The 26,961-nt window shown below is 41.9% G+C and overlaps 1 protein-coding gene across 15 annotated transcripts in view; it reads right to left on the bottom strand.

The window, feature by feature from the left end:
* The window catches only part of LOC139620744 (membrane-associated guanylate kinase, WW and PDZ domain-containing protein 1-like), a 91,172-nt gene that overhangs the window by 34,239 nt on the left and 29,972 nt on the right, over positions 1-26,961 (bottom strand). For 13 of the 15 annotated variants that reach the window (XM_071476572.1, XM_071476574.1, XM_071476573.1 and 10 more), the window contains exons 2-4: positions 25,562-25,678; positions 2,191-2,310; positions 285-473 (exon numbers count right to left, since the gene is read on the bottom strand). In XM_071476572.1, the coding sequence (XP_071332673.1) occupies positions 285-473; positions 2,191-2,310; positions 25,562-25,678 (426 nt within the window). Of the gene's footprint in view, positions 1-284; positions 474-2,190; positions 2,311-16,811; positions 17,052-20,888; positions 21,227-25,561; positions 25,679-26,961 lie in introns of those variants that run through there. The other 2 variants (XM_071476570.1, XM_071476571.1) reach the window with 2 other exon arrangements.

Raw genomic sequence — 26,961 nt, 5'->3', positions numbered from 1 at the left:
GTGTTTGGAGGCTCCCAGAAAGAGGAATCAGCATCACAAAGACATGATGTAACTGCCAGACACCGTACAACGGGGAAAGGATCATAAACATACACACTTTTTCTCTCTCCTTCTCTATCCTTAATCTTGGGCACACACATGTATACAGAGACACTCCTAAACAAGCGTCCCCTTGAGAACAAACACGGCACGGATGGAGAACACTACACATGCAGTGACAAAGAAAAAGCTGCAGAAACTTCAGCAAACACAGAGAGGCTGGAGAGGTGCCACAACGCCCTCACCTGTAAAACTGTTGTTCATTTCCGTGGCCTGGTCGTCATCGTCGTCGTCAGCAGGCACTACTCGGACGTTTTGCATGTCATTGTAGGACTTGGTGCGCTTTGGGGTGGACTGCTGGGAGCCTGCATCACTGAGAATCACTGTCCCAATGATGGGCTGCCTTGGCGGCTTGGGGGTCCCATAATAGTTACCTAGGCAACAAGAAGGACATTAGCATGCTTGAGAGAGACACAGAAGGAGGGAGACGGAGAAACCGAGACAGTGAGAGGAAAGGGATAAAAACAGGCAGAGTGGGGGACAGAGAGATAGCAGGCGGAGGATCTATGAAACCTCCTAATCTTACGCTGAGAGGAAAAGACATAAAGCTGGATCACAGTGTGACTACAAATCATGGAACTAAGCAGCTGGTGAGAAAGCAAAACGATTCTAGTTTGTCTTTGGGGCTGCAGAGCTGTATTGTCTAGACTCTGAAAGCACTGAGCAAAAACGATGGGCCAGCTCACTACTGCCAGCTTGTTTTAGCAGCTTTTTCCAGACTGAAACTGTTGTTCATTTGTCAGTGGTGCAAACAAAGACTGCATCAAGTTTTTTTTCTGGCATTGTACAAATGATGTATGTCTGTATCTGCTTTGTAAATATGAGAGGAAGAGATGCCCTAGGGCTTTAATGCACACCAGTCAAAGGAATGGCTGGAAATACACATTTACTTCTAATGGTGAGCGTTAGATGAGAAAATTGATACCACTCCATGTAACTAAAAGGCTGGAAACCAGCAGCTGGTTAGCGTAACTTAAAGACTGGAAGCAGGTTATATCTTGTTTGTTTAATCTGTACAAAAAAAGTGTAAAAATGTCAATTTGCAGTTTTACGGGGAGGTTGTTTGACTATTTCTTGGCCTCAGAGCAGTAACATCCTAGAGCCTTAGATGAGCTCAATATGTATCTTATGTCTGTAAAATAAATAGCTAGCAGCTGGTTAGCCTAGCTATAGCATCTTAATTAATGAGCTTAAAAAAGGTGCTGGCAGGCAGATTTTGCTACCATTGGAGCCAGGCTAGCTGCTTCCCTCTGATTCCCGTCTCTATGTTAAGCTAAGCTAACAGGTTGAAGCTACATGTTTACCATTCACACACGCAAAGGTATTTCCCAAGATATCAAACTATTCCTTTAACTGTTTGAATTCACCTAAGGATGTCACTGAATGTCACCTCCCCTCGTTTCATGTCAACTCTATGCTGTTTACTATCAAATTTCCCCAGAATGCTCAACAAAACTGAAAGGAAAATTCCTTATAAAAGTTAGATATGATCGAATCTATACAATCATTTATACACTGAAGATATATCCAGATATATTCATGAATCAATAATCCAGGCTTCCTCTGGCTGTCTGGATGGCCACCGACTCCCGTGGACAGGTATTTGACATTGTCTGCGTGAAAGAGAGAACCGTGCCAACACACAGCAGAGTCGGTGCCAAGCAGATTAATGTTGCAACATTCTCCACCGGCCCCATGCACACAATCACACACACAAATCAGACTTATCCCTGCATAACATACATCCTCACAAACAAACACACAATGCATGAACGCACACCCACCCACACACATGCACACGTTTACACACAGGTTTGTGTCAGCTTGAGAGTTAGTGCTGCACAACATTGTCCTCATCAGAGTGAGAGGGGCAGATGTGGAGTGACCTGCTGTCTCCTGGATGCGTCTCCCCGCATCATGCACAGTCTAATCGGAATCAACCGAGTGCACACTCTTACAGCCTGCCTGCATGTAGGAAAAAATAAATGTTGATTGCCGCTACGCTTCTTGTATCTGTGGTGAATCGGGACACCTGCGCTATCATGAATTGCATGGAGTGTCAGTTATGATCATTATCTTCATCATCCTCACCTTCATACGTTCCTATTTCCAGTAGTGTGCCACTATTCTCAAGTTCTAGGAAGTCCTCCTCAGATAGGAAGTTGTAATCCACCCCTGGGACCTCACCGTCTCGAGGGGAGCGGGTTGTACCTGAGGACAAGAAAAAACAAATGACGTTTAGGTGGCTGCTGATAACCAGTTAAAATTCAAGCCATGTTGTTACAGTTGACTGAAGGTGAAATCAGATTTTTTCCTCCTGGAATGACAACACATTCAATATTCTCCTCTCACAACTTCCGCACTGAAAGCCTGTCATTAGTGTTGCAATACAGTCAACATCGCCAACATTCATTCAGCTTTTGGAGATGATGAGTGGTCACAGGGACGGGTTTCTACAGCAGGAAATGAGATAGTTCTGAAATCAAGAGGGTGCAATTGTAATTCAGCGCAGTGATTGGAAGTACAGTGACTTGTGAGTGGCTGCGAATACCATGTCAGGAAATTAAATGGAGGCTCACATCTCAAGCTATCTCTCTGCCTCATGGGAAACTGCTGCCTGCTGAGTCAGAAGATAAAAAAAGGTCACCTTTAGCAATACACTGGTCCTGATACTGTTATCAATCCATCCACTTCTTCATGGTGAGTCTGGAATTGCATTGACATAATACTATTATAGTCGTATTACTTAAGCTGGCATTAAAGCTGCATTGTTCCTGTTACGACTGCAATGCTCTACAGATACACTTACTGCATTCTTAGGTGTCATCAAGTTTAACTGTAGTATAATAAAAGCTTTTCAGTCTGAGGCATTGTAAACCAGGACTGACTCCTTCATGTTGTTAAACCAGAGAAGACATGAGACTGTGAAACTCAGTATATTTGACATAACTCTGCAAAAATGGCACATCAGAAGTTTGACTCGAGTCTGAATCAACTCTTTGGTTTCAAATTCTCTTTAAAGGTAAACCATCATCAACATTTTCCTCACTGGCCTAACTGCCCTGAGCCTGATCCCTCTTTGGAGTTAATGATTAGTGGTCTGCGGTGTTTTACTTTGTAGTGAGAGCACTTTGTAAGAGGAAGCTGACACCAGACAATAGAGACAGGAGCTATTGTGTCTCTGTCTTTACAAAGAGGAGATGAGATGAAATGACAGGCCAGATGGTTGACGGAAGTTGTAACCCATCTGTGATCAGGACAGGAGTGTTTACACGCATATATACACACATGCATATGAATGTAATGTATTCTCTTAAGTGAGGTAGACTTCATTATGACACAGGCAGCAGTGTGAACCATTGCCACAAAGAATGCACCTTACTAGGCTTCAGTGATGATAAAGACTTTCACCCAGAAAAGACACAACTACCTCATGGCAAGCTGCCAGTATATTATGTCAAAACTACAGCAGTAACTTTCTGAAACCAATAATCTGACATCTGCACTAAAATTAGAGGTCTTCATGGATCCAAAATCCTAAATGGACCTGTGGAAAACCAACCTGAAACCGATGTGCATAATAAATTAATTTTCAAAGAAGAAAGACTAGCTCTGATGGAGACCTGAGCACAACCAGACCGGACCAAAATAAACACAGGGGCAATTAGACCTGATCCAAAATGCGGTCGACCTGAACAGACTCCAACAGAGAGAAAACACCAACACCAGCAGCATCATCATGTTCTCAACCTCAATTACAACTGGCCACAGTGGAAAAAGAACAATAATAAAATAATAATAATAATATTGTAAGAGTGAATGTAAATTATAGAAACTAAAAGTATTTGTTTATATGCTTCAAAGACAAATTAATATAAAGACTTTACTTCCACCTACTGCACCAGCAATAAAACATCCTGTAGCTAACTGGGTGATGGTGAAAAGAGAATCTTCTAGCCTGTTTAATAAATGTGAATCAAATTCTCCAAAAACTGTAAATTCATTAGCATGAATCTTGAAGTCTTCTGATTTTCCTAAAATAAGCTCGGGTTCGGTTTCCTTGTCAGAACAAAGCTCTGGTGATCTGTGAAGTTCTCATTCTCCATCCAGCCTCAAAGCACAACATTTTCTCTTGTGGCAATTGTGACACACCAGTGATCAGAGCTGATACCACATATGCTCGGGTCCATTTAGATCCACTCATATGGACGCACAGACCTGAGCCTCCCAGCAGTAAAACGAGACCCTACCTGACCTGGTTAGACAGTTGTATTTGAACTCGGGTGTGACTCTGTGGACTAATGAAGGACTCTGCTATGGATGCCTTCCAGGAGAGACAGTCAGATAATGTTATTGCTGGTCATCTGGATGGGTAAAATGAATGTCTGGACCCAATTTCATGCCACTCCATCCAATAGTGGGAAAGATATTTAACTCAAAATTAACAAATGTCAACCTCATGGTGGTGTGAAAAAGTCAGCGGATCATCAAAATCATTACAATTCATCCTGTGGGCACCACAAATGTCTGTAAAAAATTACTCAGCAATTCAGTAATTGTTGAGATATTTCAGTCTGGACAAAAGTGGTTGGAAAATCCGACAGACAGACAGACAGACATTGCCATCCATCGAGCCGTGCCACTAGCACGGCTAAGAACTGACAACAAACAACAACAACCTTGCTTTTTGAAAGCAGATAAATGCAGGAATTACAGTTTATCGCTCTTCAAACACTTTAACATCGTCACTGTGTTCTATTCTTGACAGGCGAGAAAACTTAGGTTTGACACAAGATTCTTCCTGTGTTTACCTGCTCCTCTCCACTATGCAAGCGATCACTCCGTCCCTCAGGGTACATCCAGCCCACAAACACCTGATAACAAATAAGCCTTTACTGTGCACTGCACAATCCTACACCTTCACTGAACTGCAAAGGCAACACTGATCCTCTTTATCGCTTCTCCTCCTGCCTTTTTAAAAACAATGCTCAAGATACATTGATAAGGAGGAGGCGATTTAGTTAACAAGACATAGTGCTCAGCCTGTGAGCAACCAAACAAGTCCCTCACATGAAGCAAAAAAACCTAAACATTGTAAATCATCTAACTGACCATTTACACAGTGACACAGAAGCAAAGTGCTGCTTTGTATTCACCTCAGTGAGCTGGGAGAGATGAAAGAGAAGTTGTCTAGGAGTTTGAGTCATAGGACTGGGTGGTCCCAGGGTGGGAGATGTTTCTGAGGCTCACCGTGCTCTAATGATGCTGTCTGCTGAGCAGGGGATGGAGCTGTTATTCCAGGCTATTCCCCATAGTGAGGGCCTGTGATAGGATGACTAATTCTAGTGTGCCTATATTACAGCGTATTGAAGGCTGAACACTGCACTATTCAGCTTTAGTTACGTCATCATCACATGTTCAGTATAAAACAATCATTTCTATTAACATTTTTAACGCTCATGAGCGTCAGTGCATTATTTTTTTTAAAGTTGACTTTTAAATCTGAGTTCCTGGGTTATGTAACTTGGTGTTCTGTTTGTACTTTGCTTCTCTGTGATTTCTTGCATAATATAAGGGCAATATTTTTAGACATCACTCTTGTTACACGGCAGCAATCAATCATCTGTTGCCACACTGTGACATGTTAAAGATGACAGCAATAGATTCCCATCTCTTATTTCATCTCAAAGATAAAACCGGATGGCAAAACCACTGACAACCAGCTGTGTTTTACAAACAAACAAGCAGAATGAACGAGAAGTTCAAAATCAAAAAGACAACAGCAGCTGTGGGTCCAATTCAATTATCTGATTGCAAGATTTTTATGTGAACACTGTGGCCATAAAAAACATCCAAGGGTATGGGTATGGCAGACACAGTTGAACACAACAAGACATTTGATGATGTGGCCTTGTACTCGAGTACATTCTGATTGGCATTTTTCACTGCTTACTGATGTTTTGTGGACCGATCGATTAATTGAGAAAACAATTGGAAGATAAGTCTATATCATTGTAGAAAACATCAGCTTGAGCCTTGAAAATTCTGATTCCTCACAATGCTGTCAGTTAATCAGGACAATAATAATCAGCAGTTGCAATTGTTAGTTGCAGTCCTAAAAATCTAGTGTTGCTATAAAGCAGACTTGTCTATTGATCGCAACAGTGTCCAACAGAGAGAGTCTGAATACTCTCGGTGTACAACAGTAACAGTCTCCTTACTACCACTCTTAACAGTGTCCATTGTCTCTGTCCAGAGAAACAATGACTGGGCCATAACTCGGCCCTGGCCCCGGCTCTGATGAACTAACTTCCACTGACAGTCATCAATGGGCTCATTCTTTCACTGTGAGAAACCAGCCTGCGCATGCATGAATGGGAAAATGTAACACAAGCACATTTGGAAACATCTTCAGTTTTAAAATACCACCACCAAACCCAGCAGAGAGTAATCATTGTTCTCCAGAGGGCGTACAAGACAGGATAAAAACACAAGAGGGCTCATCTTTCCTCTGAACTTTGTTGTACCGCTATGAAAACCAGTATGCAGCTTTCATGAGAGCTAGATACAGAGGGTGGGCATGATGACAGTAACACCTACAAAATAAATGCAATTCAACACAACAAAAAAAGCACCACTTAAAAGATAATATCTCTCTGTCATTGCCCGAAAACTAAAACATTACTGGTGTCCACTCCCTGTATTTCTCTGTGTGTGGCAGGAGAAAACATTAAACACGATATGAAGCCAATATTTTACATTTCTCCAAATAATTATAATAATCACAACTGAAAGGTCTTTTGACTGACTGAACATTTCTAGAAAATTGTGATCTTTCTTTGATGAAAAAAATCACATTTTTCACATGTGGTGAAATTAAGATGTCTGTGTTCTTCTGTCTACTTCTCTTTCCCTTTCAGAAAATCAAATATGACAGGCTGGCGTCTGCTTCCGTAGGCATCAAATATGCTCCAGAAGAGTCACTTTTGCACACTGCATTTCAAGTTCAACAGTGGGAGTGGGTATGATTACTCAATAAAGGAAAAGGGACAAATCTGTCAGTGGTTTTACTGATGGCATTTGGATTCAGCACTAACATTGACCTAAGTGTTCCTGTACTGTAGTGCAATAAAAGAAAGAATGCTGTACACTCTCTGAGGCTGATCATTTGTCCTGAGAGTGGCTCAGGACTTGAATGATTTTTTTTAACCATTATTCTAGTGGATGTAAGAAATAGAGAGTAGTCTATGTGTATGTGTATTTACAGTGGCGCTAAAGTATATTGATTTTGTACGTTTTCTGACCTCTCCAGTGTCTGTAATTTCAATTTGCGGTAAAAGACAGAAAACACACATTTTTGTAGTATGTGCTGTTCATAAACAACACAAAGGATAATAGACAGAGTAGTGGGACAGAGCAAAGCTGTAGTATTATATAACAGCGATCAGCTCACACTGTTTTTATGACAGCTTGCTACAGATAGAGAAGCTTCATGCACACCTAACAGTGGAGGCTGAAAAACACAGGAGCTCTTTCCTCAGTTACCCAAACACGGACTCACAGCTGAGAGTGTGTTCACAGCTGGTTAGAGTTTTTGTCTAAAATCTGCCAAATGTTAACAGTAGTAATATATTTGGTTAAAACCTGAGGAAAGGCGCTTTTCAGTCACAGAAAATTAACTCCTCTGTTTATCAGTTATATCATTCACTGACAGTAATACTGACTGGGGTTCTATTGCTTTTGCTTCAGATCGCCAAACACACTTTGAGGGTCCGTTACAGTTAAAGGAATAGTTTCACATTGTGGGAAATTCTCTGATTCGATTCCTTGCCAGAGTTAGATGAGAAGATTGATCCCACTTCTGTCCGCTGAATATGAAGGTACAGCTGGAAGACGGTTAGCTTAGCTTAGCATAAAGACTTGAAACAGGGGGAAACAGCTTTCATAGGAATATATTCCAACTGAGAGGAGGACAACAGTGGAGTCATTTCACCTGAGAGTGCTTTTAATACTCTTTAGGCCTCACACTCCGACCAAATAAAATGATCATAATAAATGACTTTTTCAAGGACATTCTATAACATGTGCACTAGCCCTCTTTTAACAAGACTGAGTTTACAGCCACATTAGCAGCTCCATGAGGCTATTCTGACACAGAAATGCTTTGGGCTAAATGCTAATGTCAACATGCTCCCAATGGCAATGCCACCATGCTGATGTTTAGCAGGTGTGCTTCCATGCTCGTCATCTAAGCTCATTATGTTAGCATGTTAACATTTGCTAATTATGGCTGATGGGAGTGTCATTTAAAAAAAAAAGGAAATTCTGTCCTGATGATAGTGATAGGTGAAAGGGAATCAGCTAAGATATTGAAATTCATCCTGAGGTGGCCAAGTGTCTGAATATTTCATGTCAATCCATCTAGTAGATGTTGAGATTTCAGTCAGTACCAAAGTGGTGGAGCGACTGACCGACAGATGGACACGGCCATCCCTAGAGCCACGCTGCTAGCATGGCTAAAAAAATATACTATGTAGACATAACAGAGCTTCTGCAATTTAAAAAGGAAGATTTTTGCTCAAAAATAAACAGCAGATGAAGCTACGGATACACTCAGTGATGAAAAGATGTGTTAGTGTTTGACTTGCTACTCAAGTCATCCTTTAAGAAATACCAACCCTTGTGTAACCAAATTACAACCTGATTCCATTTGTCTCTTTAAAACAAAGTGGTAAGTCATCATGCTGTTGTCAAACATTTCTGCAGCTTCATTTTCATAGTAGAGTACTACAGGGTCTGGCAATATGCCATTATATACCATGACACAGTAGACATTTTTCTACTCTCAGAGATTTTGCTGGATATCAAATATCCCTTTAATCTCTCTTGTTGCATTAGGCTGTTGAGGGCAATGTTGCTAGTCAGTCAGCTGGAATGCAACCATATTATGGCATAATATAGCTTTCAAAAGGAAAGAAAAAAAATACAGTATTATACCCACAGCATCCCTTTATTGCCCTTTTCCTTTTATTGTGCAATGAATACATGTTATTCTTACTGTACGCCCAGCATATTTTATAAGCAGCTTGTGTCCCTCCCACCATCGTTCTTGATGCTTTTTGTATCTCCTTTTTCCTGCTGTGCACGCTCTGTTTCTCACCATTAGGCCAATATACCTCCTCTGCTTTCATCTTCATTTCACACCACGAGGAAGGACAATTTCTCCATTTCTATCTTCCTGAGTTTGAAAATATTGATAGGTTAAAGTGGGCGGACACAGCAGTAGCCATGAAACGTGGTAAGGTGTCTGCCACAACACGGATGTTTCCCTCCTGTTTTGGGGAGTTTCGTAACCAAACACACAACCCGCAGTCATTATCAGTTACTCTCTTAACAGCAATGTCATTCAGCAGCTCCAGTCTGCACCCACAGGGAGAAGAGGGGAGGATGTACTGGGTTGTTGTGACAGGGGGCATCTGCCAAATGGTGGAAAACAGCACAGAGGAGAAAGATGGAGGGAGTGAAAGAGGATGAGGGCACTACAAACACATGACACACACAACAGGCAAAACAATCACCTAATGGGCACGTGAAATCCCTAGCACAACAAACAGCTCGCACTTTCTCCCTCATTCTCACCTCTTGCCTTCTGACAAACAACCATCACACCAACAGAGAAGCCAAATACAAACTCACACATACACACACACACGCACACCACCTCTGGCTTTTTGTGTGGCGCACACCCTCTGTGCCGGTTTTCCTCACATCTCCACTTTCATCTCGTCTGGGCATCGTGTTATTGAGTGAGTAGCATCTCACTCTCTTTCTCACAAGGATGAAGCTGGATGTGTGCATGCATGCATGTGTGTGTGTGTGTGTGCGTGTGTGTGCGTACGTGTGTCTGTGTGAAAGAGGTATTGATCTAAGCACTGCTAAAAGGATAAAGGAGTCCGGGCAAGCCTGTCCTCGCCTCTATCACATCATCAACATTGTCTCTGTATCTGTCACTGTGCTGCTGAACCGCCTAAAACTCAGCCTGTACGATGCAGAACATGACACAGCTGAAACAAGTGGTCAATTAACTGATTTTATAGAGAACATTAATTGACAACAGTTCTGGTAATTGATTAATTTAAACCTTTAACAAGCAAAAACACTCAATATTTGATGGATTCTACTTTTTAAATGTGATTATTTTCCTGCTTTTATCTGTTTTAGGGCAGCTTAACATTATTTTCACTGACAATTCATTCATTCTATTGATCTTTTTTTTTCCATTAATCACTTAACTGTTTAGTCAGTAAAACATATAAAAGATATTTCATTTAACAAAAACAAATGCAGCAAACTCTCAGATTTAAAAAAGCTGTTGACATTTTTGCTTGGTAATTGACTTAAATGATTATCAGTTATCAAAAATTAATTTTCTATCGATCAGCTCATTGATGAAATGACTCATCACTGCAGCTCTGATCTGTTTTATATAACTGTTAACTGTATATCTTTTGGTTTTGACTAATCAAAACAAGCTATTTGAAAACATAAACTTTGGTTCTAATTGTAATGGGCATTTTTCACAATTTCTGATCGTTTATTGAATTAAGAATGAAAAGATTAATCAAAGAAATAATCTTGAGATTAATTGATGGTAGAAAATAATCATTAGTTGCAGCATTTTGTATGCAAATGCAATAACCCTGCTTTAGTGAAGCGTGGCAAATAGAGCTACAATACATCATGAACTAAAACTGAGAGTGGTGTCTGTTTACTTTTCTACCCAACATACTCTGCTCTAGATTTAGCTACAGTTGCTTGAAATTTACAGTAAACACATACATGGTTGCTGGTGTGAGCATCCACACTGACACAGTCACAGACCCACAATCACAGGCAGAAAGAGGAGAGAAGAGTGTAAACACATATATAGTGTGTGGACTATAAATAGCAGGTTGTGGAAGCCAGTTTCTGTCCTCACTGGCAGTTCATAAAAAGCTCTAGAGCAGGGGACATGTGTCCCTGAAGTGGCCTGTTTGAGTGCATGCTATGACCCACATCCTGTCTCCTAATACTGGGCCACTCACTCACTGCTACTGAGCACGCATCATAAACCGCAGGAGCATCCAAGCTGTCCTAAGTCATTAATTACAGACCTTGAAGTTTCTTATCACCTTACAGTAGGTTCTCTGTGTGTGTGTGTGAATCATGATGGTAATCTTCATATGAACTGGTAATCTGCAATCTGCAATTTGGAAGAGTTATCATTTTCAGCTCTGTCATGGTGAGGCTCTCTTATGGAGAATACCAAAAGGGTTTAGAGGAAGATTAACATCACAGGAAGAGACCAACTTGAAGTGCAGTGTAGCAGCATCATCTCTCAGTGATGTGCCACAGAAAGCAGCAAAACATACTGATAAGACTTCCATGGCCTTTATCTCCAAGCAACAACTACTACTGGCTGGCTTCTTCCAACTACATGATGACAACAATGTGCCCACAGTCAAGTCAAAACACAAAGATAATGACTAGAGTGATTTGTAGAAACTGTTTTGTTCCAATTTTGCTGTGAAATCACTTCCACTTGCATAAAAATGCACAGTGAATAGAAACCATCTCCAAGTTCCTTCATCTCATTAAAACTGAACAGAACCTAGAAGAGTTTGCATTTTCCACATGTTTCTGAGGGCTTATGCTACTTCACAGTGTGAAGGAGCATACTAGTGGCAAAACATTTAGAGGCCATTTTATCTAGCTTCAGAGAAAAGCAGATTCCAAGGCCATCTGGCTACTGAATCTTTTACTATGCACAAGCCTCAACTTTCACTGTTTCAGCAGCCAAAAACTCATATTTTCCTTCTTATATTGCTCCACATCATTTGGCATTTTATCCTCACAAATACTGAGCTAACGTAGACTCACTGAAATGAGTACGCACACAAAGGTCAAGGAAAAAGCATAAATGGGGTTTTACTTGGCTGAAAATGCCAAACAACAACAAACCCCCCCCCCCAAAAACATCACATTTCTACATGAAATGAAGCTGCACTGCAGACATATCTGGTAGGCTGATGTAAGCTGTGGGAGTCCATATCGAGAGGGAAGCTGTTATTTGTGGAGGCTGACTAAATATTTCATTCATGTAGCCGAGTGAATGTTTGCATTGTTTAAAAGTGGCCTGTGCCTGACAGTGAGATCCACACGAAACATAACGTGCTGCTGTGCATGAGTAGAAGGCTAAAGGATCTGAAATGACATTTCATAAGCCTTCAGTTTAAATCACACCATATTTATACACCATAAAAAGATGGCAACGCTGGCTGGTTGGTCCTCCACACTTGAGACATCTCAACCAGTGGATGCATTACCTTGAAATTTTCGTGGTTCTCAGACGATGTATCATAATGACTTTGAAGATAACTTTGACTTTTCCACTAGTGTTCTAGCACCACAATGAGGTTGACATTTGTGGTTTTGAACGTACTCTCTCAGCAACTACTGGATGGATCGCCATGAAATTTGAAAACAGACACTCATGTTTCTGGCAGTGTAAACTGTAATAACTTTTCTGATCCTCTGACTTTTCCTGAAGCACCACCCTCAGGTCAGAATTAGAGTTGTTCCAATACTGTGGTTTATGTGCTTCAAAACTAATTACTTTCTCATCAGCCTAAGCTGTAATTTGTGTTTAGTGCCGATATGCAAATGTTAGCATGTTAACACTCTAAACTAAGATGGTGAACATGGCAAACATTAATCCTGCTAAACATCAACATGTTAGCATAGTCAGTGTGTGTGTGTGTGTTTGTGTGTGTGTGTGTGTGTGTGTGTGCGCGTTGACATTGAGTTAACATCCCTGTTGGGTGAAGTCCAGAACCATTAGCATGGCTGTGGACACCCAGTCTTGTATATGGATTTTGTATGTCTAACATAACTGATGTCGATTATCAACTGAAAAAAAGAATTACAAAATTAAAGAAATGTTGACAGAGTACCTAGTTTATTTACTTAATCTCTGTGGCAAGTTGTTTTTTCACATTTGGACATTTGAGCACCTACTTCCCTCCACTTGTGAAGTGGCAACAGGACACTCCTACTATATTTACTTAATCTCCCCAAAACATTAATCCTAACCTGAACTTTATGTCTATCGTTAAAACCCAGCCTGAAAATGAACCCTGAATCAGACACTGGATGTCTGCAGACCGTGTTTCATACTATTGTAACACCTGACACTCAGTGGATTTTCTTCTGACATAACATAGTCACTTGATAGCACTGGATTGCTATTATGTACAATTTGGAGCATGCTTAAAAAGTTGAATATGAAAAGATGTTCATATCTTTAAATCGTTCTAATAGCTCATGTTGTGCAGAAGCTGCCAAGTGAAAATGAAGTGTTGTTTGAAGTGCATGTTTTCTCTTCTAGAGGAGCCATGCAATAAGTCTCTTGGCTTTTTTCTGCTTCGCATACACATCTGTTGTTACTGTATGCTTCTTTTGTATTATGCAAATTCACAGGCATAAGTGAAGTGCATATATGGCTACACCCTCTGCAGCCTCTCTCTTAATGTCCTGCTCTGGCCTCTGGTTCAGTTTGGTTCACTGATACCTGGGGCCAAGATAACCTGAACTCCATCCACACCCACATGACCTCCTGCTCTGTTTGACTGTTCAGATCTTCACCATCAGAGTCACAAGCTGCTTATGAACATGTCCTCAATAATGACCGTAAAAACACACTTTCTACCTTTGTAAAATAACAACAAACAAAAGAAAGCGTCCCACATATACACACACCTCTGCCACCACAACCACAATCACATACACACACACACACGCAAATCCAGGTGAAAAAACATCCTCCTGCGTATTCACAATAGGCAGTGGGGCTGACAGCACTCTGGTGACACATGATACCCTCAATCGCCTTCCTGCTGTTGATGGTCTGGGGTGCTTCCACTCATTGTCTAACACAGACGTACACACACTTGTAGACACACACAGGGACACATGCACACCGGTTCAGCCAAACATCTGCCGTTTTTAACCCCTGCTGGTTATGAGTCTGAGCGTGACGGGTTGGGGGGGGGTGGCGCGCACACACACACACACACACACACACACACGAGAGCAAGCAACTTCCAACTGACCTGAGAGTGAGATTAGCCTGATAGTGGGACTGTAAACTGTGCTTTTTTAATTTCTATTTTTTTTCTATTAGTGTCTAATTTAGTAATAAAAATAGTAATAAAAATCCAACTTTATATTCTTAACAAACAAATCTTCCACTAATACTTGCAACTGTCTCCTCCACAACTTTCAGAGCGGTAGCCACAGCATAAATTGGGGCGTGTTTCCAGGATAAACACACGCTCGCTGTTGATGGGGAAGTGTGTGTTATGAAAACAGAGGCTGAGAGATTACGTGAGAAGAAATTACGTACATATCTCTGAGCAGACAGAGGAGAGGAGGGGCTGAGAAAGCAAACAGTCACACAGGGAGTTAGCAGGGAACTCTCTTGGGCCTCTAAGCCAATTACCGGAGCAGCATTGATTGAGGCAGCACTTTAAGGCCTCATCTACACAAGTAGTCCCTTAATACACTGGTCAGATGATGGGAGTGTCTCAACCACAAACTATGGGTAGAGGACCATTTGCATCCATTACAGTGACAGTGAGGCCAATCTTTTTAAAGATGCTAATAAGAATAATACAGAATATTACAACGTATTTGGTCTGAACATGGGTTAAACCTATCTTAATTAAAGTATGTGTCACTCAACCTTTCATGCTTTAACAGCTAGAAATCTAATACTGCTGAGATGGACAGGTACTGGACCAGTTTCTTCAGTCCTGATCATCTGACCTGGAGACCAAGGTGAGTATTACATCCTGAGTACTGTTGCTATGTTCAATCAGCACTTCCATCCCCCATTAAAGAGATTGCTGGCCTATAATGATTTATGAAGGGGAACAGAGAGAGAATCAATGTAACGAAGGCCTTCAGATTAATGATTAAGCAAATAGCAGTCCCACTCCAGATCCTATCAGAGGCCGAGGTGCTGCTGAGAGCACGCCATGCTGTTGTAGGTTCAATTAACCATGATGGGGTTGGAGAAGCTTCAGCAAAGAGCTTCAATGTCTCCTCCTGCCTGCCACAGTGAAACAAACCATGCACACATTCAAACAGCGGTCAAGACTCACTATTAAAAGGAGTAAGGTCTGAGAAGGTTTTCTGACAAAATATACCTGCAGTAAAAATATACATTTATGTATGTATCAGCATTTCTTGGTACCATATCGTATATTGTACTCTGGTATATATATTTTTATCATTATATCAAACAGATTCTGATGTAATGTAATGCATTCTGCCATCTTTTTTATCGTGAAAATGTGGCCATTACAATTTACTTAAGTTTATGGTTGTCTCTTCAAAAAATGTACTTGTCAGACCAACAGTTCAGAACCCAAACATATTTGGCTTCTGGCAAAAAAAAAAAAAAAAAAAAAAAAAGCTCACATCCGAAGAGCTGGAACAAGGTAAAGTTTGGTGTTTTTGCTTGAAAGAAAATGACTGAAACCATTAACTGATTATCAAAATAGTTGCTGATTCATTTTCTGTCAATTATTTAATCAATTAATTGACAAAGGGTTTCAGCTCTGTGTTCGTATACATGAAAAATTGTTTTATAGAAAATCATGTTTATATTTGTCAAAGTTTATGGTATCTGAAAAGTATTTTGTTGTTGCATCAAAAAAATTCTACATTTATAAAAAAGGTGGCTTTCTTTACCAAAGAAATGTTTTTTCTTTTTTTTTTTTTTTATACGAAGAGTGGGTTCCTCGCTGTGATTGTTCAAATAAAGGCATGATGGAGTTGCCCATTAAAGAGGCGAGGGACAGAGGGAGAGAGAGGCCAGACACACAATACTGCTGCTGCTCAACACAACAGGCCATTCTTTCAGCTCGCGCCACAACACTCCACACAGCTGAGTCCCAGCCGCTATTCTCCTGCTGTTCCCCATGCTCCCTCCCCACCTCTCCCCTTTCAATATGGGGGAGAAGAATGAGGGAGGGGGGCTGAAAATGAATAGTGGGCAAGCACATAACAATCTGAAGCATCATTAGCTGGAAATCTTGTAAAATTACACAAAAGATGGCAGGGGATTTCTTATTCTTTCACCTACTAGAAAGCACTGTTTATTGGAGGAAGCCAGGTGAAATACAGCTTTACCTTTAAAGAGTAAAGCTGAGAGGAGAGAGCTAGGGCACGAGGAGGGGTGACTCAAAGAGGTTAGGGAGGATGGAAAGAAAAAGATGAGGGAGAAGATGTGGCCGAATGAGCCAATGGCAGACACGGGTAATAATGTCCTCTAACAGCAGGCGAGTGTGTCAACAGATTAGTGTTTAAATTCAGCCCCTAACCAAACACCATCTCAGACAGACAAACATGCATATGTGTGCACACACAGATCCGCCATCATCACAGACACACGGCACAACACATCACGGCTCATCAATATCACACAACAGATCTGCATAGGCACTAATTCCCACAGCCTCTCAAAAAAAAAAAAAAAAAAATCCACCTGCCTCTGTATTTCTGCCTCTGTGTGTATCCGTCTATTCTCCCCACCCACATCTCTCCCAATCTAATCCCGGAAGCCAGAGCATCACTCCCAGGAGATGAAGCAAATGTCACAGCATTACCTCTACACCACCGCCGCCGCCGCCGCCGCTGCTGCTGCTGCTTTCCTCTCCCACAGTTATTCCACAGAAATATTCAAAAAGATAAATCCAAGCAGGCTGAATTCTGCTCTCCCTCTTCCATCCAAACCATCCATGGATCATCCAGTTGTCTGTGAGTGAGTGCTACCTCACAGCTTTCGAGCTCATTCAGGCAGGCAGCTAGTAGGCAGCTGCTGTTTTTCTTCAAAGCTCCACAAGCAGAGCAAATTAGAGGTCCAGCCCAGCTTAGAGGCTAAGCCAATGTGAGCTATTCACACTACAGTTCCTGTCTGAGGCCAATGGCTGGAGCCCCACATCCCCCGCATGCTCCCGCCCACTGCCTCCCTCCCTCCCTCCCTCCCTCCCTCCCTCTCCCTCTCACTCTCTCTCTTTCCTCTGTCTTTCCCTTCTTCAATGCTCCTTCTCTTGCTATCTTAGCCATAAATATAGACTCTTGACATTACCTAACACATGGTCCCTCCTGATAAACAGTTAGCTCCTTACAGCTCTCATGACTAAGAAAACCTCTTCAGGGGTGAATGCTGGGTTGAGGAAGGATGTAGAGGGCAGCAGGACAAGAGGGAGGGTAAGTATTCAGGATGCACATGAAGATTGGAGGGAGATACAGTATCATATAGTGTAAAAGGTAAAAATAGGAAAGCAGATATATAAATAATAAAGGTCTAATATTACAATTGGTGACCACTGTTCTTGGTCTGGGATTAGTTTGTGCAGATTTGGTTGCCGGTTGGATTTGATTACTATGCCTTGACTAGACAAGAGAGCCCGGGCATGATTAGGACCTTGGGAGATTAAGAGCCCACTGACTGAGCAAAGGAAGGCTTGTACCTGGCAGCACAGGCCCGTACCTGTATGGACATGGATTGCTGCCCAGGCAACTTGACCACAAAACCTAGGAGCTGCCCTGAGGGAAGAGGACTGCAGCTTTCTGTTTGGATTCACATGGTCCAATCTCAGCCACATGCCCTCATTATACCACAACTAAAAGTTAAAAATAAATAAATAAATGAATGAATGAATAAATAAAGTAGCTTAAATGGAGTCCTGAGGTGAGTTAACAAGAATTTGGTATACAGTATTTTGTAAGGTGATGTAATGAAACTGTAATTGTACTGATAACCTTTGTTACCAGATGGTAGGCTACTTAGGTTAGCAATAGCAGTCTGAGTCTAAGAATAACTTTTGTTACTGGGGAACAGTCGGACATGCTTTTTGTTGGATTAGCACAAAGCTAACCTCAGCTTGTAGCTCGCCAATGGATGCTGAACTAGTTTACAGAGGGCTAATTTCACTTTAAAAACTGATATATATGTCAAATAAAACCGAGCTCCATAGTCATTAATGATTTGTCCATTTGTACAGAGTATTAGAGAACATCAGTGCCACTCTCATATATGAAACTAGAGCCAGCAGATTAGCCTAGCTTAGCATAAAGACTGAAAGTAGATGGAAACAGCTAGCCTGGCTATGTCCAAAAACAAACAAAATATAACTAACGTGTTAATTAGTGAGCTTTAAAGGTGCTGGTGAATTTATTTAAACTGTAGACCTCCGTTCCAGTCTTCTATGCTAAGAGAGGCTAATCTTTTGCCTTTAGCTTCATATTTAGTGTTCATGCACTCATCTAACTCTGAACAGGGAAGCAAATAAGAGTATTTCCCAAAATCTAGAACTATTCCTTTAGTTACATTGACAAAATGGCAGTGATAGCCGGGGACCTGATTAAACATTCATGTAGCGTTCGTCATTTACAGTTTGCAAAATGGCCAAATGCAGTGCTCAGCTATTCTGACAACTAAACATTTAAACAAACAGAAACACCATTAATTCGTCATCACTGACTGCATAAAACGTGTTGAAAAAACTGCAATCCTGAGGAAGATTGGTAGGTTTGTTGAACAATGATTTGTGTGTAATTCAAAAGCTAAAATTGCTTTATTTGGAGTAAACATCAAATAAGGCCCTGGGATAAGAAGAGTGTGCTTATCCACGGGAGTAAAGATGATCGAAACACAAGCAGCCATGTGAACACAGAGTTCAGGGAACAAACTTAAAGCATATCCAATTTTAGATTAATCTGGTATCATCACACTCACAGCTGGGAGGCATCGAGGCTAACACAAACTCAGGAGCTACAGTATGTATGCTAGCTGGCTGCCACAGTGGAGCCACGTCCAAATCATCACAAGACACTCACACACAGATCAGTCTTGTAAAAGACTTCATGATCATAACAGAGAGCCTTTGTTCGGTCAGTGAATTAGCACAGTTCATTTCCCTGACCTCAAAAACAGGACTATCATCGTTGCACTCCACTGACGACAACAAAAATAGACATGCTAGCTAGCTGTCTGAAATGTAATCGTTAATCTGTAAACAGTGAAGAGAATTCACACCTGCTTTCACTCTGGCCCGGGTATTCCAGGATTGCACTGACCAACGGCCACACAGAGAGAACTACACGAAGCATTTCTGCAGTTGTGGGACAAGATAGAGTCTCATTAATCAGAGACTGACCACTTCAAATTGACCCAAGTGACTCTGTGGTGATCAACAATCTTCACATCACTACTTGAGTATTCACAAAATCAAAGGCCTGTTGTCTTTCATGAGCTTGGACACAGGGAAGGTTACATAAGTAGTATAAGTAGTCTGAATAACAAGAACATTATTGAACTGCACTTAACATTCATGATCACAGTGGCTGCTCATCAGGATTGATTAAGTTAATGTAAGACCAGGCTCAGGGTACAGCTTGTTCTAAACTGCAGGTGCAGAAACAGAAAAAGAGGTTGTGTTGTTGTAATGGTTTCTTCTGGAGAATGTACCATAAGATGCCTTTGAAATGGGCCTGTAGGAGATTGTCAATAACAAAAACTACATCAGAGACCACAGCCCCAGTGCCACCTTCCACCCACTTGCCAATCATACTGACTAGCAGGAAGATGTGTAGTTCTTCTGGCCTGTATGTGACTCATTTCAATGGCGACAAACGGTGCCTGTTTGTTGCTGTATCTGTAAAATATGCTAAATATGGGCATGAATACAGCAACACATGCATTAAACATAAATCTCTCACACACATAGTCCATGTAAACACACACACACACACACACACACACACACACACACTCAGTCTGCACCTGTCTTCATACATCATTACTATGCAAAAACACATATTTGCCAAGCTTCCTCAATGAGCTCGGAAGCCATCGTTTTTTCCATCCCTCGTCATTTCCAGAGCGAATCGTGTGTTAACACAGCACATATTTGGTCACATGAACAAAATCTGAACCTTGCGTATGTGAAAAGGAGGCAAACAGAAGCTGGGGCCCACTCATCCGTTACAAGAATGAATGGCCATCATTAGCATGAGGCTCCCCGGCAGCACCCTGCAATGCAGCGACACACACAATGGCGAGTGCCACGCTTCCCCCTGCCGTTCCCCCAGAGAAGCCCCTTTTGTTTGAGCAGCATCTGGACCTGACCTCCATGCATTTGAGGCTGATGACCCCCCCCGCCGCCCCCCCGCCCCATCTCCTCTCCTCTCCTCTCCTCTCCTCACCTCCTCTTAAAAACCTGCTCTGCCTTTACAGCAACCCCCCCCCCCCCCCCTTCCTCTTCTCTCCTTTCCTATACCCTGTCCATTCTTCACACACAGATACCCCCCCCCCCCTTCTAGCTAAGGAGAACAGCCATCTCTTGCTTCTTGAAAAGAAGGTCTGTGTACTAGTGGGCCTTACACAAAGCCTGTAGGGTGAATTAGAAAACCAAAGAGGAAAAAGCACCAGGGCTACTGGCCATCTGTCCCTCTGGGTTGGACGTGCCTGCTCCGAGTGTGCCTGCCCCCCTATTTCCCTCACATAATTCCCACCCCTACCCCCACCTTCCCTGATTCCCTTAGCCTATATACACACAGCATCATCCGCACACACACACTCTCTGCCATGCATACATCACAGGCTTCGGATGGCGGATGACAGCGAGAGTGGAAAAAAGAAGGAGAGAACGAGGAGAGAATAAGGAGCTGCCACTTGCCTGGATGCAGAGCAAGCCCGGAGTCAGCAAATCAAGCCGTAATCCCTTTCTTTGTGTGAGCGTCAAACAGAGAAATTTGTCTCCAACAATGATTTCCCCGAGATCGGCAGTGGAGTGGAAAACAAGGAAGCAAGGGAGTGAAGGACAGCGAGGAAGGGAGGGAGAAAGAGAGAGAGAGTGAGAGAGAGAGAGAGAGAGAGAGAGAGAGAGAGAGAGAGAGAGAGAGAGAGAGAGAGAGGAGATGGAGGGTGAGAGCAGCAAAGGCAGGGAGACAGTGGGAGCAGCTAGAGTGTGACAGAGAGAGACAGAGGAAGGCAGCAGCCACCGCCAAGCCACAGGGACGCTGACACTCACTGGAGGATTTGAAGTGAAGAGAGAACAGGAGAGAGAGAGAAAGAGAGAGAGAGAGAGCAGAGCAAGGGAGAAGGAGAGGGAGGGAGAGATCAGGTGGGGGGAGGGAGGATTGGTTTGCTCTGTGGCTCAAACGCTGGGATAACGCCGAGATAACCCTCATCCCCAAGCAGCAGCTGTAGACGTGAGAGGGAAATGAATCCCACGAGAGAGCGACTTCTCTATCAATTGTGACATTTGCTGCACATGATAACAATGGCCATCTGTAGCAGCAGGGCTATGAAGAAGAGGGGAGAAGGGTGGGTTGACAGGAGGAGGAGGGGGTTATGCTCTTCCACCAATAAACCCACATTCACACACATGCCCCAAGAGGAAAAAAAAAAAACAAAAAAACACCTCGGCCAGTGGAGGAGGAAAAGGCACCTGTTCGAGTCAAACATGGGGACAGAGAGCAACACATGTGCTCAGGAGAGGGGGAGGAGACACGAGAGACACACAGACAAAGGAAACAGAGGGTTGAGAAGTGTGGCTTTTATTTGACTGCTTTTGTCATTCTGCCTTGTCATGCCAAGAAAATATTTGCATGTGTGTGAGAGGGAGAGAGACAATAAACAGGAGGTGGCAGCGATAGTAGGTCACCAAGAAAGGAAGAGAGGAGGGGGTAAAGAGCATAAACATTTCAGTGTTAGACTGACCAGCACTGTGTTGTGGTCCATGTGGTCTTTTTTTTTTAAGTCAAAACCAAAGAAAATACACAGTGAAAACATACACACAATTTGCAACATTATTTAAAAGTGAGTGAGTGATAAGTCTGGTGATATTCCACGTTTTATTTTTGTTCAAGACCAAAGCCAACAAAGAGTTAATCTTAATGTATTATCTGTGTATCCAAGGCCTGATATATATATATTAGTCCTCAGCGTATCAACAAAAGCACATAAATGAGCCACGCTGGATGACATGTTCCTTTATCTCCATGAACGTGGGTACTGTAGTTTATTTTAAGTCAGTCCCACATACACGTTCCTGCTTCTGTAAACACTAACTCATGCACCAAATTCACGTCTGAAAATAGTCCCCAACAAATCCACTACTTACTCCCGTTTGATAAAAACTATAGTGCCGTTGCTGTTTTAGAAAATGATTCAGCTTAAAAAAAAAAAAAAAAAAAAAAGAAACTATTTATTTGTGATAAGATTTATATCCTCAGTAGGAATCAGTGAGCTTAGGGCTGAGTGTCGCAATAAGGGTAAAGAAGTCAGAAAGTATTGAGAGCTGAACTAACATTGTTGGTTTTGATCTCTTCATAGGATTTGTGGACAATAAGAAAAATACAGAATAACTGCAGCCTTATCTTTTAATGATTTATCACTACGGCTATAGAGTGCACAGAGTCCATTATGTTGCCATTTAATGATGCTTATCTGGAGACACTGGAGCCTTTTATTCTGAGATACAAATCAAAAGAAGGGGAATATATAATTCCAACTAATGAATAATCTGAGGCAATTCTTCCTGCAGGGAACGGAGGACACGCTGTCTTTGCTTTATGCTCCAAACAAAAAACAACATGGACACTATATATAATGAATATCTTGTGTTTTATTTTTCCATTTCAGCAGTGACTTGCTCTGGTGTTTCAAATGGTCTACACATTATTGTTGCGGTTCACTTTTCAACCACACACCATTAACAGTGTTTACCTTTGTTTGCATTTGTTGGTTTGGAAACATCAGTGGAATGTGGAAGAAGTATTCAGATCCTTTACTTAGGTAAAACTGGCAATTGCACAATACTGAAGTACAAGTACCTCTGCAATCCCTGTTTGTAGAAGCACCCTTCAAGCATCTCTTCTTCATAGAATTATTGCTGCTGTTTCACACTAAAAACCATCTAGTTTTGCTTACTGTTTTGCGTGACTCTTGGGTTGCAATGTCGCTCTGTCATTCTGTCACTCAGATTGTCAGTCTCTTTGATACAGACGGATATATCTTGCACACTATTAAATGGATTGCCATGAGATTTTGTAGAGATATTCATTGTTCATCCAGCACCAACATGAGGTTTTGTGTGAAATGTCTCAGCAACTGTTGGGTGGATTGCCATGAAATTTGACACAGACATTAATGTTCCCCTCAGGATGAATTGTGATGACTTTTCTTGTAGTACTATCATGAGGTCAAAATTTCAACTCGTTCAATACTTTTTGGATTACAACCAAACACCTGCGAAACTAATGTCATTCCCATCAGCCTCAGCGAACTTTGAGTTTGGCGCTAGTATGCCAACTCGCTAAACTAAGATGGAGAGCGTGGTACACATTATATCGTTGTGACGTTTGTCATTATTTTCTTGTCAGTGAATTAGTCTAAATCATTGCACTGGGGAACACACTTCATTACAGCCACAGCAAAGCACAGTGAAGCTGAAAAGATCTGAAAATAATGAGACATGTTTCTGTTGAGATGAACAGAGCGAAAAGTAGAGTAAAACTCTGAAAGAAATGACTTCTGGCACTGCACATTGTTCCTCCTCCCTATAATCTCTAAATGTTTATAATCCTAACTTAATTCTTGCTACACCGAATTTAATACCAATGACCTTGCTCATTTGAAGCATGCTGAAGCCTTCACATTTGCAATCTGATGACTTACCCCAGTCCACTGATGATAAAGTTTTCACATTTTTAACACAGGCACTGCTGTAATGTTTATCCATCATCTTCAACAATTAGTGAGTAATAGTTGTGCATTGACTCAAGGATTATTCTGTTTTTGTTAAAGACGGCTCAAAGGGTTTCACTGAATCTCCTGGCAGTAATGTCCAAATCAACATCCCTTATGTGGTTCCCAACGCCTTTGGCTTCTGACCACGTAAAATAAAGGCAACTTGTGACCCTTCATCACAGGTTAGGACCTAAGTCTAGTCATGGGTTGTCAGCAGATGTTTTTGGCGTGATTAAGTGAATGTATCAGGTATTTCACCTATTTTAGAAATTTACTAGAGCTGAAGGGATGAAAGCATCCATTAATCCCTTTATCATCTGGCGATCATCATCGAACGCTCTTAAAATACCCTCACTGGGAAAACATATTTAGCATTTTTATTTTGTCTATGTTCATCTTTAATATCATTACTGTCTATCCTCTGCACACAGAGGCCCACCCATCGTCCTGTGATCTTTGCGAGAGCCCAGCATGTTCATCACATAATCAGGCGGGAATCTATTTTCAATATATCAGAACATCATAATCCTAGGCAGGGCACCGGGGGAGGCTCAGAGAGGCGGATTTACCGGTCACATGGCTGAGCGCAAGAGCAGGACAGACAGCCAGAGATTGAGAGGCAGAGAGTGAAAGAGCAAAGAACAAGAGAAAAAGAGACAGGGGAAAAAACTACATCCATCTAGTCTAGAAGCCGCATTTTATTAAGGAGCACTGCAATGCAAACACATGCAAACGAACACACACAGACACAGACACACAGGGGGAAGTGGTGTTTTATGGGTATGATGATCCCTTTCCTGGCTGATTAAATCATGTCTATGCATATGTGTGATAATCAAAACAATTCTTTGGGGGGGCAACACACACACACACACACACACACACACACACACACACACTCTCTCTCTCTCTCTCCCTCCCTCTCTCTCTCTCTCTCTCTCTCTCTCTCTTCCTGATAACATCCCCAATAGATCAGCTGTGTTGCTTTGTTAAGCACTTTAAGCCTCAAGCTTTGTGGTCATCACAACTCAAGCAAAAGGTTAAAAAAAAAAAACATGACAAGAGTACAGTAGGAAAATGAACTGAGTAGAGCTGGACTGTGTCACCCAACCGCAGATCAAACAGTTTGTGACGTAAACCAAGCCCAGCTGTGGAGTCTGGCATGGTGTTGGGTGCTTGGCCCAAGCAATGCTTTTTGTTTATTTCACAGCTATGTGAGACAGCTGCAAAAACAGTGCTCTGGTGCGGTCAAGACACGAGTGGCTTTAATGGGCAGTAATACATAACAAACACTCGAGAGCCAGTGCTTGGAAAATGCGTGTTTGGTTCTGTTTTTCATTTGTTAGAATCAGCGATGGTGAGGATCTTAAATGATGGAAGGGAAATAAAGTGAATAAACAGAATGATTTATGGGGGAGTGAAAGGAAAGAGTGAGATCAACAGGAGATCAAACAAATGAGAAAGAAGCCACAAGAAAGTGGGTCACTGTGGCAAAGATGGGGAAATTATGCTAAAGAGTCGTTAAAGACATGACTCTTAAGCCAAATGTCCCGATTTAAGCATTCACCATGACATTATCATAATATTTTTACTCACAAGGCACAGCATGGCGATACAGATTGGCTCGGATAGTCTTCTGCAGCTCATGGTCAGGCGAAGACTTTTGAAACCTCAAGCTCAGGTAGCGCTTCAGGTCCTTGTTGAGCTTGTGACCTGGAAACAGCAGAAAGACAGAAACAGCTCAAGTAAACAAACCCTGACATCAAAAAAACCTGGTTGTCTCTTTGCTGTTTACATGTTGTCATTTGACCAAAAATAAGGTCATGAAAGGCCACGGCATTTCCATTGTTAAAATGCTCCTGGAAGAAAAAGGCCATGTTTACTTTCCTTAGACATCTGAGAAAACATTAGACCTCTAGTGAATGAATTCATTTGATCAGAAGAGTCTGCACATAAATATAAAGAATGGAATCAATTTGACCATTTATTTAAGTCCATGGGATGCATCAGGAGTCAGCCATACTAGCGGCCGACAAGAGAGTACTGGCAATATGGAGGAAAAACTTTGATAGAGTAGCGACAGTAGCTCTTGGTAATAAGCAACACTCAACAACATTGCAGCTGCTTCACCATAAACAAGACTTAAGAAGTCTCCAGCCATGCTAGAGGCGACGTGAGACTGCACTTGAGCACTATTTGCTAATGGCGAATCACCAAAGCCAATAGAATTCATACTCTGGGCACTATAAATGCCTGTGAGAGACTTCATGACAATCCATTAAATTGTTTTTGAGACATTTCAGTCTGGACCAAAGTCGGGGACCAACTGAGAGATTGACAGAGTGACACTGACACGGCTCAACAATGAATCAGAAAGAAGAAGTGATACTCTGCAATTACCACCTAATGAAATAGATAAAGGTTGGAAATGAATTCCGAAGAAATAAACCAAATCCTTCACTGTGAGCAGAGCAGAGAAACACAGTATGTGACAGGATGGTTAATTTAGAGAAATATAGAGGCTGAGGCAGGTTTTGGTAATTGATTAAAAGAGTCTCTGATTGGCTGGAACTCCCAGGCTTACTCAGCATCCACCCAATGAGAGGTGCTGATGCTGCTGGCTGAGTTTGAACAGAGCTCAGGCGCTCACAATGGGGCCAGATGGCCAGAGCTTGCTCTCACGCCAGGGTCTCATTTAGGACCATTTAATGATCTCCAAATATATCATCCATGTCTGAGGGAGCTGGCAAGCACTTCTTACGGGATGTGCCACGGCCTCCTGTCGGCCTACGATCCACAGCACAAGAGTCTCTCCTGGCTCTGTGCTCCATAATGACAGGGTCAGTGCGCTGATGGGAATTATTAGACGCTTGTATTAAAAGTGAAACAGCAGATACCGCGTCTTTAGCTTCTGTAATGTGACGTATAACTGAGTGAAAAAGACTAGGTGGTTAGGGTTGAATTGCAGGAGGGATGTGATCATATTGTTCAGATTT

The sequence above is a fragment of the Trachinotus anak genome, unplaced genomic scaffold (assembly GCF_046630095.1).
Source record: "Trachinotus anak isolate AG129_WGS33_773 ecotype Australia unplaced genomic scaffold, CSIRO_AGI_Tana_v1 ptg000004l, whole genome shotgun sequence".
NCBI lineage: Eukaryota > Metazoa > Chordata > Actinopteri > Carangiformes > Carangidae > Trachinotus > Trachinotus anak.
This window is presented reverse-complemented; position numbering and strand designations above follow the sequence as displayed.